This window comes from Eretmochelys imbricata, chromosome 7, assembly GCF_965152235.1.
Source record: "Eretmochelys imbricata isolate rEreImb1 chromosome 7, rEreImb1.hap1, whole genome shotgun sequence".
NCBI classification, from domain to species: Eukaryota; Metazoa; Chordata; order Testudines; family Cheloniidae; genus Eretmochelys; species Eretmochelys imbricata.
In genome coordinates, this window is record NC_135578.1 from 34,465,130 (window position 1) to 34,481,175 (window position 16,046).

General features: G+C 40.0%; 1 protein-coding gene across 1 annotated transcript in view; it reads left to right on the top strand.

Moving 5' to 3' along the window:
• The window catches only part of PHF2 (PHD finger protein 2), a 143,512-nt gene that overhangs the window by 109,716 nt on the left and 17,750 nt on the right, over positions 1-16,046 (top strand). Inside the window, exons 12-17 of the mRNA XM_077821126.1 lie at positions 1,507-1,860; positions 2,368-2,487; positions 4,479-4,597; positions 6,226-6,404; positions 6,644-6,717; positions 9,196-9,353. Of these exons, the coding sequence (XP_077677252.1) occupies positions 1,507-1,860; positions 2,368-2,487; positions 4,479-4,597; positions 6,226-6,404; positions 6,644-6,717; positions 9,196-9,353 (1,004 nt within the window). The remainder of the gene's footprint in view (positions 1-1,506; positions 1,861-2,367; positions 2,488-4,478; positions 4,598-6,225; positions 6,405-6,643; positions 6,718-9,195; positions 9,354-16,046) is intronic.

Here is a 16,046-nt window from a genome sequence, read left to right on the forward strand (position 1 = left end):
CAGCCTCAATCCACATCTGCTCCTCCTTATTCTCCTCTTTCCTCCCCTTTCTCTTCGCATCTGCTCTGTTCTGTTCACCCATCTCACTTCACGTTCTCTTTAGCTAATCCCCACCTAACTCAATCCACAAAAAAATCATGGCACTAACATGACGTTTGCCAAGATCCTATTGATCACTTTGCTCGTGTGTTACACCCCTTCCCTACCATACCATCTGCGCTCTCTGTTGAGATTGTAAGTTCTTCGAGGCAGGGCCTGTCTACTGCTACTCTGTTTGTACAGTGCCTAGCTCAACTGCTTCCTAGCCACTACTGGAATAAATATGATTAATAATAATAATAATTAATAACGTGGCACCTAAACCTGTAGGCCATATACAGTACGCCTCTTAATACACATGCACACGACTCATTGATATTGGTGGGAGTCCTATAGTGGATCTAGAGTAATAGATGGCCCCGTATATTTAATGACATGCACTATAAAGCTCTCTCTTGTGTTTTGAGACTGACATTTAGTTTTGGTCCATCTCTTTCCTACCCATGCCTTAATCACTGACATTGAAATCTATCTCTTCCTTTTATGCCTTTTTACGTAAAATCAGAATGGCAACTTAAGCAGAAAATAATTTCTTTTTAATTAGTCAGAAGCTGTTAATTTTAACTGTGCAGCTTTTTACTGCTTATTTTACCTGGGGGTGTGAAACATGGTTCTGCTGCATTTATCACATCTGAATTAATTTGAAATGTATTCTGTTATGTCTGATTTGCATTTTAAACACAAGACCATCTAATTTCACAAGTTTTTTTTTTTCCATATTGGAATTCTCTGGATAAAAGAAAAGGACAAATAAAATCCAGAGACCAAACTAAGGAAATATAAATAAATATCTGCATCTTAAAGTGTAGTCAATTAATATTAGCTGCTTTGATATGAAACCAGCCGTTCTGCTTATGGAAGTATAGCTTATGTGACTGGTCTTGTTTGGAACAAGCATCCCGATACTTTAGAAAATCAAATGCAGCTTTACAAATAAGCCTGATAATTAGTATGTTTATCCAGAGTGGCTGTGGATCACCCTACCGGAGTCCCTAGTGTGGTGCATTTTTTTTAATGGCACCCTTGTGCTACCATTCCTGAGTCCCCTGAGCACCAGTCCAGCCTCTGGTGAAGATCTAAGCACCTGTCATCTGTGCTGGCTGTCAGCAGCTCCCAGGGATTGTCCTGGGATGTGGGGATCAGCTGGTTGTAAGGGAACCCCAGCCTCATCCCTTTTACCTGGCCTCTGCACTGGCAGCTGGGAGGGAACAGTGCAGGAGCATGCTGGAAAGCTGTAGGCTCCCTGAGGATTCCCCTATGTTTCCTGTCCAGCCTGGGCATGAGCATCCTTATCTTTAGAAGAAGGTGTTAGGGTTTTATTTCCCATGAGGGAAGGGAGATGCTGCAGAATAACTAATGGTCTTGAAGTTGGAACTGAATATGTTTCCATGTTCTGCCAAACTACAGAATGCTTTCAAAGTCAACAAAACAGAAGTCAGTGCCAATGTGAAAGTAGAGGAAATCTGTCCTGTGGAGAAGCAGGAAGTGCCCTCGCCTGTACCAGAGACTCCCCCTCCGCCTCCCGTAGAAAAAGTTCCGAAAAAAAAGACTCCAAAAGCTGTGAAAACCCCCAAGCCTCCTAAACCGCCCAAGCCCCCCAAACCTCCCAAACCGCCCAAAACTCCAAAAGTCAAGGGAGAAGGGAAGAAGAAAGGAAAGAAAGTGAAGGAAAGCCCGCCACCCGCCATTCCAAATCTGGACCTGCTGGAGGCGCACACGAAAGAGGCTTTGACAAAAATTGAAACGCCAAAGAAGGGGAAGGTGCGTTACATTGTTCTAACTGCTCTCAATGGTTTTTAAGTAGCATGGAGTAAGGCTTATGTTCAGGTGTCTCATGCAGGAAAAATTAAAATGCTGGCTCCATTGACATAATGAGAGTTTTGCAATGGAACCCGGTTGCCCTTTACTTCACTTGATTGTTTAAATTTGGTCTACAAGAAATAATATTAAGGCTTTTAAAAAGTAGTTTGTATGCAGTTTGTGAAACATGCCTCTGAAGCAACAGATAGGAGATCAAAGCATTCTTTATAGTGACCTTGGCAAGGGAGAAACAAAAAAAATTTTCTAATTTCTCTGAGCATTAATATTTGATTGAAACTCCAGCTATTATGTCAAAAAGAATCAGTGTCAGTGTGATTTTTTCTTGGCGTAAAATATTTCTTTCTTCCAGCCGATTCAGATATATGTTTATAAAGGGGGGGTAATTAACTTGGGAAAACTGGAGCTCATCTCCTTCCTGTTTAGGAGTATGTGGTGATTTTTTTACAGGCTGCAAAGAATGTTTTAAGTGTTCCCAATAAGGAAGTTGTTAATAAGCAAAATGAGGTGGAGAAATTTGAAATTCGAGAGCACAATAAGAGCAAAACGGAAGCCAAATGGAAATATAAGGTAAAGTCTGTTGTTAACTTGTGCTGCCACACTGAAGTACAGTAGCACACAGCAATGGGAGACACTAGAAATTGGGGAATAAGCAGTGTATCTTCTAGCAGAGTATAGTACAAACACTGCAAATATAGGGCCTAATCCCAGACTTGCTCACTGGTTTCACAAAGTGTTACTCCATTGAGTGCTTTGGTGTTACTCTTGATTTACAGAGGTGTAAGCACACAGAGAATCAGGCCCCCCAGAATTATGGAAAGATGTTAGAATAATTATGGAAAATTAAAGAAAGATTTTCAGTCAGGAAATAATTGTAGACAGCTCTGAATAATCTTACCCCTACTCTGTAGTCATGATTCTGATCTGAATTACATCGGTTTAAATCTGCGGTAACTCCAGTGAAATCAGTTGACTCACAATGGTGTCAAACCAGAGTGAGCGAGATCCAAATCAGGCCCTATATATTTAAAAGTTTGCCTCATTGAGACAGGCTCCTGAGATACATAATGTAGGTTGAATTCAGTCCTGGAGTGCAGTAATCTTACTCCAGACCATTTTGGAGCAATACAAAGAATGTAGTCCATAACATTCATTCTGTAATAGCTGTAATAGTCTTAATTTCAGAGCATTCTACGGGCTGCTTATGAGAAAGGATTCATCATTCCTTAAAATGAAACAAAACTGTTGTTTCCTTACCCCCCATCCCTAACACACACACCCCTGCCAAAAATACATAAAAAAGCGAGAACGACTGTATCTTCCTGTTATTAGCAAAGAAGCTATTCTCATTGAGCCAGATCACCAGATGATGACTGGTGGTGGTAATGTATTTTAATATACACCAGTTGAGGATAGTGCCTATACAGTTTAGAAGAAAGCAAGGGCTGTATTTAAAAAACAAAACAAAACTCTAACTGATTTGATGTTAAATCCAAAAATATAAAACACGTAATGTAATAGTTATCATTGCTTCTACTGTAGATTAAGGGGCAAATTCTGAAGCTTCCCTTCCAGAGGGAAAAGAAAGAATTATCGTATCCCATCCTTTTAAAAAAGGGTGCCTGTAACTGCCAAGTTGTTAGATATGTGATGTGAAAGCACAGTCTCTAAGTGAGCAGGTCTCGGAGAGAGACTTGCAGCTTGAGGGAGCCAAAATAAAGATTGTTCCTTGTTGCTTTTGACTCCCTGGATCCAGGCAGATCCCAGTTTCCAAGTTTCTTCCATGTAACAAGTTCAAAATATTGATAATGGAGGGAGGTGTATCCCCCTTTTAAACTGTATTTGAAAACAGTTTATGACAAATATCATTCTGCTACAAAGACAGCTTCTGCCAGTGGGTAACCCCAAGGAACTGTTTGGATTAATAGAACTGGTGCAATGAAATTAACTTGATTGTGATGTCTTTGATTCCTTAACATCCTCTATTGCTATTAGTCTGGAAAATATTAGTAAGGGGTAACAAATACATACTTTGAATTTTTCACATGTCAAGGTGTGGTTAAAACCACTTCTCAAAAAATGAAACTAAGGAAATATTGTTGAAAATATTCTTCTTTGCAAGATCATGGACCCAATGCTTAGTTTTGCCCTTAGTTGTATGGGTACAGTTCTGATGGACTTGGTTGGGAAGAGCACCTGGGTAAAGGCCTGATTCAGTAATACACTTAAGCTCATGCTTAAAACCATCCCCATTTAGAATAACACTTAAGCACATGCTCATCTTTAGGCATGTGCTTAACAACCATTGTCTTAAAAGGGACTTAAGCATATGTTTAAAGTTAAGTGTGTGCTTAAGTGCTATCCTCAGCGGGGATGCTTTCCTGAATTGGGCCTAACTGAAGTGAAAACTAAACTAAACATTTCTGTGTGTGAGCGTGCGCGTACGCATATACATTCTGTATATCCTAATTATTTAGTAATAAATACCAGAATTGGCTTAGAAATCTAAAAATATTGGTAACATATTAACCTAATTTTGTTGCTGTTTTCATGATTTGCAGAACAGTAAACCAGATTCATTATTAAAAATGGAAGAGGAACACAAATTGGAAAAGACACCTTTATCAGGAAATAAGGACAATAAATTTACATTTTCTTTCTCTAACAAGAAATTGCTTGGGTAAGTAAAAATATGGCAATACGCTTTGAATTATAAAGAATAATTGTACTATATGGTTGGGAGGTTTTTAGACAGGGAAGTGACAAACTTGGCCTTATGTTCAAAAGTAAAAATTGTGCTTACGTTTTTATTATTTTTAAGTAAGTAAATTCTATTTACAATATGCTTAAAATATTTCTTAGTTATGAAATCAGATCCCTATTAGTGGTTTTACAGAGATAATAGCAGTTCAGATTATTTTGTATGTTTATCGTTTTACATTGGTTCTCCAGTTAGAATGTGTCAATTATAAATCTCTATTACCAGTAGTTTATATCTTGGCTGTAAAAACTTGCCCTAGGCTAAAACATCAGTATTTTTTCATTCACCCTTTATTTAATTTCACTTTTCTCAGTAATAAAAGAAAAAATCCCCTATTTTCTGGCATGGTTCTAATATTTACCTGGATTAAACAAGACCTGGATCACTGAATAAATAATACACATTTTAAAAAAAATATTTGAACTGGTAGTCTGTGCAGCATTTCACTGGAGCTGTTCCAGCCTTCGGGGCGTGTATCCTTATAGAGACACATTCTGCCTGATTCTGCACTGTGATCTATCCCTGTGTGCCATTTGTTGTTGACCGGGCGCAGCTGGGGTGCCCTTGTCTCTTCTTCTTTCCTCTCGCTTTGTCCTCCTCGTCTCCCTTTCTCTTCCTTTTTTGTCTCGTCCTCCTCCACAGTTCATTTTATTGCAGGCCTATTGGTTGAAATGAGAATGAGTCAGTGGTAGGTGTGGTTGGGACACTCCACCAGGTGTACTGGCTGCTACTGTTCTATTGGGGAAAATTTCCACTGTGGTCAATCCTGAGCAGTCCTGGCCACCAGCAATTCCCACTGGCTCTATCAACATTTATCGATTATGAGGAAGTGCTTGTGTTGCTCCTGCCCTAAAGACCGCCCCCTCCATCTCAACAGCTGAGAGCAACTGGCACGCCTGCTAATGGAAACCACATCTGAGTGCTTGTTAGTTGCTCTATTCCCAATCCAGGGAGAGCACGCTCATCTCTAGAATTTGATCTGACAAAGTCCAGATTTATTGGCCATAATGGCAATTTGAAAGGTTTATCTGTTCATTCTGGCAGATGCTTGAGGATGGTGCCTTAACTGGACTAAGCTTTAATTGCAGCTGGAGGGATATTTTTCTGAGTTGACTTCTTGTCAGTTTGAGTTTTTATTTTATACTGTATCTACGTATCCCCGGAGACTAGGCTGGGCACATTCTACATAAATCAACTGAAAATGGAATACATGGATTTCATGTAGTGTGTGTGTATTACATATGTATTGATTGTATTATGACCTAGATCCTCGGAAGGTACAAACCAATTGAAGTCAACGTAGTGCTCATTTGAAGTCAGTGGAACAACTCCGATTCGCACTAGTTGAGGATCTGGTCCTGTGAAACCCGTGCAAAACAATACACATGCAAACCAATGTGAACTGGCACTCTATCTTTAAAACTACCAAGCTCTGATTCCCTACATTTATAAGAAATGTTACCTTGATATGTGGCTGAGTGTCTCCTTGATACGCTTTCCGTGTGAAAATGTTATCATTTCAGATTTTATAATATTTGTCTCTATAGTTCCAAGGGAGTCAAATCCCAGTTGAATCCTGGTGTGTTTGGGTCACTGCAAAATTTTAAAGAAGATAAAACAAAACCTGTGCGAGATGAATATGAGTATGTGTCAGATGATGGCGAACTGAAAATTGACGAATTTCCAATTAGAAGAAAGAAAAACACTACAAAGAGAGATTTACCTTGTAAGACTGCATCCTGTTTTGTCTATATCTGTGCAATTAAATTGTATCCAGTTCTTCAAAACTACTTTTTAAAGTTATTATAAGTTTTACAATAAATAAAGAACATGTACATATTACTTGCAGCACAAGATTTAAAATAAATACAATGGACTCAAATTGTATTCTGAGGCCGTACAGGTTGTTTCTGGAGTTAGTGAAAGGTCTGTCTCAACTTTAACAGGTTTTTGTTTTTTTTTCAGTTTTATCAGATAAAAAAGAAACGCTACAGCACACACCAGTTAAGAAGCCAAAGGTGGAGTCAGTATTGTATAAGGTATTCTATTATTATTGTACCTTTCCCTGTTGTATCTGTGTGCCATTCCACACATTTAGAAATACATTAAGGGCTTGATCCTATGGGGTGCTAAGTCCTCTGACCTTGATCCACTTAAACACATGTGAGCACTGAGTAGGCTCAATGAAATAGTCATTGAATTACGTTTGCAACCACCCTAAAGCCACTTCATGGTGCCAGAAAGGTGTAAAAGGGCCTTACTGTAAATGAGAATCAGACCCTTAATGTACTAAAGACTTTGTCGATTTATTTGTATCCAACTGTAATGTCTTTTCATTTAGTTAACTAGAGGTGACCTGCCATGTTTGCAGTGGATTGCATTAATATATTGTAGCAGATCGGGGTTAGTTGTTACCATGGCTTGATTGCTCATATATTGTCCTCTGCCATAGTGAATGTAAATGGAGTCTAGGACCTGTCAAGCATTCTGCAGAATTTTATTGTTAGACACCTCTCCACCCAAATGAGTTGTATGGCTCAATTCTCTTGCCACAGGACACCAGGAACTCCCAGTGGTGGCAGGGTTGGGCACCTCATGATAGGCTGGCACAGCTGTTGCGGATGTATGCTCGGTCTGTGTGGGGAAGGAAGATGGCACGTGTCACTCACAGCAATTCCTCTTGACAATTAAGAAGCAGAGTTAGTGGACTGCAAGGATAGTCCTGTCCATTCTTCCTTATCCAGACTGATGGTATCTGTACTGCGGGAAATGAAGACTGGAGTAAAATAAGGGGACTGGAAGGTTTTCAGGGAGTTTAGGGGCAGGGCTGGTTGGGGAGAAGAAAAGACAACGAAATGAACAGGAAATAGTTTTACAGGAACAAAATGTTGTCACTTTCCTTCCCTTTCACTGGGAAAAGGGAAGTAATACAAAACAGAGACATGGCCAGGAATGATGGACAACTTTGTAAGCAGGTAACAACGAGAGAAGGAGACAGAACATGAAGGCTCACGTCCTCCTCTGGAGGGTGAGTGTGACCCGCTCGGCAGTGCTCACACCCGCACTGCATTGCTGGCTCTGTTCCAGGCCTGTGGCAGTAAATGAGCTTCTTCATTTTCTTTGGGCACTGGTCAGCACTAATCCATTTCTACACAGTACGTTCAACAAGTTACTCTTAAAGTAATGTGAGCAGTGTGTTAGCATAGTTGGTGTTTTATATTACAGGATGCCCATGATTCCTATTACATGGTAATTAAAGGCTTTATTTACTGACTACATAAGAGGAACTGTCTTTCCTTATAGTCTCTCTCACATCTATAATGCCCCCAATTCAGCAAGACACTTAGGTTCATACTTAATGTTAAAACACTTGAGCACTCTCACTGACTGCCGTGGGACTGTTTATGGTCGGAGTTCAGGAAAGCTCTTCAGCACATGCATTGGTCCATTCCTATTCAGGATAACGTTTAAGCACATGTTTAGCGTTAAATAGGGGACAATTTGCATGCATATTATATGATTTGAATCACTTGCAACAAGCAAGGTAGACGGTTGACATAAACTGTATATATCCAAGACATTCAGATTTCATGAATAGTGTAGACTTCTTAAACTGTGTTTGGGGAGACATGATGGCTCAAGGATATTTAAGGGCAATCAGAACTTCTCACCTGTACATTCATTCATGGTTACAGTCTAGTAGTGACTCAACATTGTTACCATTAGAGCTGAGCGAGTAATTGATTTTTTTGGTTCAGTGTTTGAACTGGAAGAAAATTGTTTAATTTCAAACCAAAACTGAATTTTTTCAAAATGAAATGTCAAAATGAACCATTTTGTCTTTAAAAAAAAAAATCCTAATTTTTTATTTTCCCAAAACCATCGGCCGAATTCAGCTTGAATTCATGAACAGTTTCAGTTGCCCCAAAACTTCATTTTTTGGCAAATTTACTATTTGACTGAAAAAAATTCTCCAAGCTCTCATTCCCATCTGATGTGTCTGCCTGACTGATGTGAAATGAGGTGACGGTTGGTCTCAGTGCAGATGCTAGAGCACAAATGTTCATAATACATAACCAGCACCATAATTGGTAGAAATTGGTATCCTTTCTTGGTGGTCTTAGCAGTGACACAAAGGACTGGATAGGCCTGAGGAAAGAACCCTCTCTAACTTGGGGGCAGGGATGCCATCAGAAGAAGAGTGAGGCACATTGGAAAGATAGCGTGGGAAGCTTGAAGTGGTGTTGCTTAGATGATAGATAAATAGGGGACTTCCATAGATCTGGCACTCCTCAGAAGTATTAAATTGACTCTGCAAAGATAATATAACAACAAAGCTGTAAAGAGACCCATTCAAACTGTGCCCCTAACTTTTATGGGGAAAGCAAAGTAACAGTTCTGTTCTCAAGTTTTGGGGGAACAAAAAGACTAGCGTCATGCTGCAAAACTATTTGACAGCTTGCTGACTAATGTAGCTTGTTTCAGTTTTTTTTTGAGCTTTTACCTTGCTTTGACAGAGTGATGAGTCATCAGATGAAGATTCGCTTCACATTGACACAGAGGCAAAGCCAGGCCGCAACTCCAAAGTGAAGAAAGAGAGTGGAAGTTCGGCAGGAATTCTAGATCTTTTGCAGGCGAGCAAGGAAGTTGGGGGTTTAGAGTACAACACCAACAGGTAGGCACACCTGGCTGATGATCCCTCTCTTAAAGCAAAATAATGCTCTGTTTCATGTGTGCAGCTAACACAGGATTTTGCAATTTAGTAATAACTTTTTTTCCAGTAAACTAGCTCCTTCTATGTCCCAGGTCCTGGAGGTGAGCAGGTGGAAAAGGTCCTGGTGGTATAATTATAAAATTAGAGGCATTCCCAGGTGTAAATGCTGAAAATCCACCAAAGCAATAACAATAAAGTTGATGATTCATTCAAAAGGAGACAGCTCAGTTAATGCAGCTTGAGGACAACATTAATTTATGCACCAAACAACTTGCATTCATTTTATAATGCTTGGTACGGTCCACACAATCCGGATTATTGGGTGTTTGGAAAAAGAAAAAATTCAGGAAGCAACAAATGGCTGTAAGAAGTAATTTCTCTAGAGGACATTAAGCATAAAATGGGTCTTCATGGATCAGTTTGGGGCCTTGCTCATCTACAATGCTGTATGTGTGCTGGAAATGTTTTAGCGGAGGCTATTATAAGTGGGATATCACATGTGATGCCAAAATCGTTGAGGTCTGGCTAATAGTGAGAAATGCTGGGAGGTTTTTTACACTAGTGTTAAGCCCCAAACTGGAAACTATTAACGGGAAAGGAAAATATTTTACAAATTAGAGCTGCAAAATGTGGCTCCAAATCACAAACACCCCAGACTTACGGGCTGTTTGGACCTGGGACTTTAGTTCAGGCCCATCTCAATTAAAACATACATATTAAATATCCCAAATCAATGCAAGGCAAAATTGATCCATCCCCTGGTCCAGCAAGGTATCTAAATGCATGCCTAATCTCAGCATGTGAGTAATCCTATTTAAATTAATGGGACTGCTCACATACTTAATACCTGCTGGATCTGGTCCACTGTGAGCTCAGCCCAAGGAACATCTCTCAGGATAGTGCCTTACAGGAGAGCCACAACTACTAGTGATTTTGGGGTGAAGTAGCAGATGCAAAGTGCTGTGCCTGCTCCCCAGTGAATCCATGGTCCTGGACAGGCTGTATTTCTCCTCTAATGGAAACCACAGAAATTCACCATGGTGATCTTCTCTGACACAGACTGTCTGTGTCCTACCTTTGTGGGGCCTCCCTGCTTTGGCTCCCCTGCAGAGCAGCCCTGTTCATCAGCTTTCGGCCCCAGTGAGCCTGCTTGAGCAGATACAGGCTCTGGGTCTCCAGCCCATTGAGATCAGGAGGAGGCCCATCTCTTCACTCTACCCTGGTACGGTCCACTTCCTCATGTCCTTTAAAAAGAGCAAAACAAATACCTCCCATGTACATGTCAGAACAATTTCCCCTTCTTGCTTTCTCTTCTCTCCCATCATCTGTATGATCATCCATCTAATTGGGGTCCAGCCTTACTTGTCTTACTCACAATTGCAGTCCCACTGAGTAAAGAAACCAAAATCTGGCCCTTCATTTCTAACCTCTTTTTCAGCAAAGGCTATGTCTGTAAAAGGCCATGCTGTCTAGGGCCTACAACCTAGGTGAAGGACCTGGGGTGCTGTACAAATAAAAAAAAAATCCGTGAATGCCTAGCACCTTGCAGGAATATGTTCTGTTTAGCTGGTACTGACATCATCTTACGTTTTCAGCAGAGAAACAGAAACTTGGACTCACATCTTGTTACGGACATAAAGAGAGAACAGCTTTACTAGTGTTTTATTTAAAAATGACCATGTATTTGTAATTATTAACCAAACCACTGTACTGTGATAGTGATTTGGAGTCTTGCACGCATTTTTAAAAATAATTCTGTAAAAGGCTTAATAGTTCTTTTTTTATAGGCCCTGGACTGGAACTGAGGTGACCTGGTTTCAGTGCCTGGCTCTGTCACGGACTCCCATTGTGACTTTGGTCAAGTCATTCAATTTCTCTGTGCCTCCATTTGCCATCTGTAAAATAGGGATGATGATGATTACTTTCTCCTGTCCTTTATCTGTCTTGTCTGCTTAGACTAGGGTGACCAGACAGCAAGTGTGAAAAATCGGGACGGGGTGGGGAGTAATAGGAGCCTATATAAGACAAAGCCCCAAATATCAGGACTGTCCCTATCAAATTGAGACATCTGATCACCCTAGCTTAGACTGTAAGGTCTTCAGGGCAATGGCTGTCTATTAACATGTGTTTGTGCAGTGCCTAGCACAATGGAGCTCTGGGGCATCTAGGTTCTACGGTAACACAAATAATAATGACAATGTAAATAAATGTAAAAGTGCAATTCTGGGAGAATGTACCAAAAACAAGGAGTGCATGATAAATGGAGTTCTTTCCTGTAAAAGCCTTAAGGGGGTTAGAGAACAGTCCTGCACAACTTATTCAGGCAATGTCTGCTGAAATCAGCGTGAGTTTATGCCTGCTTAAAAGGAGTGTACAATCTGATCTTAGTATGGGAGAATCCAGGAAGCTATTATCCCAGATGGCTTCCTTCAGTAAACAGGATTTACTGACCCCGGGAAAGAAAGCAAATCAAAATAAGTAGTTAGGATTCAAGGATGCTTAACAGTTGTAATTAACAGGGATACAGGGACTACGCAGAAAAAACCCCTGAACACTGTCATTCAAGGCAGACTTGATGATGATGATGTAATTAATAGAGTGAAACCCGGTCTAGAGGCCACCTTTGGTAGGCAACCTCCAGTCTTAAGAGACCACTCCAATGTGTATTGCAGACTGTATTGAGTATCCTTTGCTTCACGTCTACTAGAGGACCAATTTATCAGTAACCCTTAGGAGCAGCAGATCTCGATGTGCTTTACAAAGGAGCGCAGTATCATTAGCCCCATTTTACAGATTAAGCAATGAATTTTTGTCAGCTATTCAAAACAAGTTTCACCCTCTTCACAATTCACAAAGCTTATTCGTTGTGTGTGACAGACGCTAACCACAGTATTCTGTAAGCACAAAGCACAAAGGTTGGAAATGTCAGCTGTGAGGCTGGATCATTGGGAAGCCCTCCGGCTGTATCATTGTCGGTCTGCAGCAGCCATTCTCTTTCCAGCCCTCCCGCCAATTCCATGCTGTCTCAGGATCCATGATGGAGTAATTATGGTTGAACATGACATGGGGCTTTTGGGAGAGCTGGGTGGGAGTGTGGAGCTCAGAAGGTGCAGGTGATCGGTGCTGTCACGGTTACCCTCTCCTTCCTTCCACTGGGCGTTTCATTTTTCTTGACACAGTTGCTAAACTGCAGCTTGCAGTTATGACAGGGCCTTGGTAGAGTGGAATGAGCTCTTTCCCTGGGAGGTTCCAAAGAAGAAGAAGAAACTATCTATCCATTAAGAAACTCTGGAAATTAAGAGCAATGCAGAGAATTCCAACAGAGGTGCTTCACACCCAGTAGTGAACGTTGCCAAGTGAAACTGTAGCAGCAAATAGTATCAGTGAGATTAAAAGAGAACTGGTTTGCTTTGTGATGAGACAGGATTGAAGTGTAGAGTGCCAAGAAAGGCAGTAGAGGTGCAGATAAACCTGAAGGAGGGAGACTTGCAGAGCTAAAGGAGTTTTTACCCTTCAGGGATTCATTATGTGACTGCTTACTCTGCCATTCATTCAGACAGCTGTGTGAGATATAGGAAATGAACTCTGATACAGAAGAGCTCTTTGGAAATTACTCTTGCTGTGATATGTGTATCATGTAAACTCCTTTGACATCTTTTCAGTGTTTTGGGGGAAACCTTGTCACTTGACTGACCCGAACGAAATTTGCAGACTCTCATCTTAACACTTCAACATCAATGCAGCTCCAGGGATGCTGGCAGTGGTGGGCTACTACTGTAGACAAGGCTCAGAGCAAGGCTACATAGCTGTAAAAATGCCAGAACCGTGTGTATACAAGGTCTGTTTTTTCAGTGGGGGGCGGGGGAAGAAGAGGATGTTAAGGGGAAGAGGAAGGGAGCCTAGATTAGAGGAGGCTGGTATCTCTTAGAGAACAGACCTAGCCTTAGCTAATTGCTGCTTTTGCCTAGGTGGAGGCAATTATTGCTTACCATCTGCTAAAGACTGTTTTTGCAGAGTTGAGTAACAACCTTTTAAAAGACATGTCTTAAGAGATGGACCTGAGTCACAGAGTTTGGATCTGATTCCTGATCTGCACTTTTCCAGAGTTTGGTTTGGACCCATCTCTAATTCCTTTACAATTAGTAATAAATATACACCTTTTAACCTATAACTTCTTTTCTTCTTGCTCTTCCCCTCAAAGCCATCTCATATCTAAATGCTACATCAGAATTCATCATCAGATTAGAGAACAACTTTTGTTAATTCCATTTTCACCTAACACCCTGATGTAGTTTAGTCGTCTTTTCATATTTACATTTAAGTTTCTCAAAATTATTAAATGCATTCTACTGAGAGGGGGGCATAACGTTACAAGACTTGCTTACAGCTGTGTTTGCAGTGGGATGTGACAACAGAATAGCGTCTATAAAACATAAGAATTATTAAAATTTGGTTCAGCCATTTTTGTTACATTGGGTGTATGACAGATAATGAGGCTGGCTGCTTGTTTGCAATGTATCAAACAGAAACGTTTGTGAAAGTTACAATAATCCTCAAAGACTCTGGCATTGATGCTATTCCATTGACTTCAATGGGTCACAAAGCCGTTCAATAACAGAATAGGAGTTAGCCCTCTCATTTTTCCTCCCCTTTTACCAGGCACTGTATCCAGTGCATTCATAGCCTTTATGGCTTCTGAAATCTAAGTCTAAAATGCAGTAATAACTAAATTCTGCATGAATTACTATACTGTGTGTTGTAACTTCGTGGGAACATGTCGTATCACTTTTGGCTCTTATATAAACAATTGGGTTTTGGTAGTGTGGGTGTAAGCTTGAGTGAAAAAAGCTCCTGCCTAATGAAATTATTATATTTCATTTCATAATCACTCATTTTTTATTAAATATATATAAACATGCTTTTTTTTTAATAAGAAAAACTCCTGAATATACACACATACTACAATGCTGCACAATGCAAATGTGGTACTGTTTGGTTTTTCCTACCATGTGTTAATAATTCCCATCTTTCTATGGTTTGGTTTTTCTTCCTCTCAAATCAGCTAACGTGGAAAAGTTTTTCTTGGACGCTCCACAAACCATTACTTAGTCAAGCTGGTCTTGATCCACTGATCCAGTGGGAGTTAGATCAGACCGTGGGCCACAGCTGTGCCCACAGTAGGTTGGGCTAACTGTAACTTAAAATCTCTTATTCGGTGTGAGAATTCCCCCATCTATATCGTTTTAATGAGCTGTGATGTTACACCTACTGTATTGATGCTCTTTTGTCCGTTTGAACGTTTCCTTTGCCTATGGAGTGTGCAATGGCTGAACCAAGTTTTACTAAATTTTACTATGTTTTACAGATCAAGATTCTGTGTGAGCTGACAGTTTTCAGTGCAGTACCTCTTTCGGTTGCTGAGATGTAAGCAGCTGAAAATCACCAGATGCTTACTACACAGTGAACAATTATTGAAGTAAGCTAATTCCCCCTCTGCTCTCAAGGGTGACAACTTTCCAAGCACTAGTAAACTATCTTTTAAAGGGGGAAAGAAAAAAAATACAGCAGAGGAAGTTACAAAAATGCAAAACCACGTGCAAAAAGGCATGAATTTAATCCAGTAAATTGCACAATAATATCCTTTTCTCTAACCCTCCCCAAATCCTCTCCTTTAATGCAAGTGAAACAAAAAGTGAACAGGATATGCTCAGTGACAAAGCAGCAACTAGTTCTGCACATTGCTGCATATTTTAGTTGCTCCATCCAGTGTGGGGGCCTGTACTATTGTCTATGAGGTTCTCTGTTCCCATTTTCAAGGTGGGTGTCTTCATGGTTTTTAACTAACAGAAAGTTTACTTTTATACATGGTATTTAAAAAAAAATAATTTCTAAGGTTATAGAAAGGGGATATGGCTTTCCAGAGGTTAATAATTGCTTTCTGTTTCTTCTACATTTTCTGGCTTAGAAAGCAGAACAAAATGACTTAATGCAAATCTGCAAGAACATGGCCTAATGAGAAACACTTTGACTTATATGTAACTGTCTGTCTCTTTAAGAGGTTTTTACACACACGTTGAGTTTGTGGTTTGACTTTCAGAACTGCTGGTTTTGATCAGATTCCACAATTTATTTGTTAAAGCTTGTATTGCTTTAGGCAATTCCTCTCTAATTCTCCCATTTTTGATGGTCTGTTTCCACTGTTTTGAGAGTCTAGTGTTTGAGACAAACTGCGAAGAAAATAAGTTAATTTTTTGTAGATTTTGTGTACAATATGAATGCAACAGACAGAAAACGAAGGTGTTTGACATGATAATGGGAGGATTAAAGTGTACTTCACCAAATAAATGTCTTGATGTCCTTTTTCATTGATTCACTAGCTGTTAGAACTGGCTTAACTCATTTTTAGGATTCTTTATGACTGTGACTAGTTTCAAGAAACTTGCTGAATGTATTCATGTTACTATATCTGGAATCCTAAAAAACTTTAAAGGGGATTAAGTTAGCATTGAATAAGAGAATGTGACATGTTGTTGCTAATTTGCCCAGGAAATGTTTGGTATTAGTGGTTTCTATTGAATAGTGATTTAAAAGAAACCACACACATCTTCATTTTGTCAGTGGTTTTTGCACTTTATTGTTTTCCTGAGCGCTAAA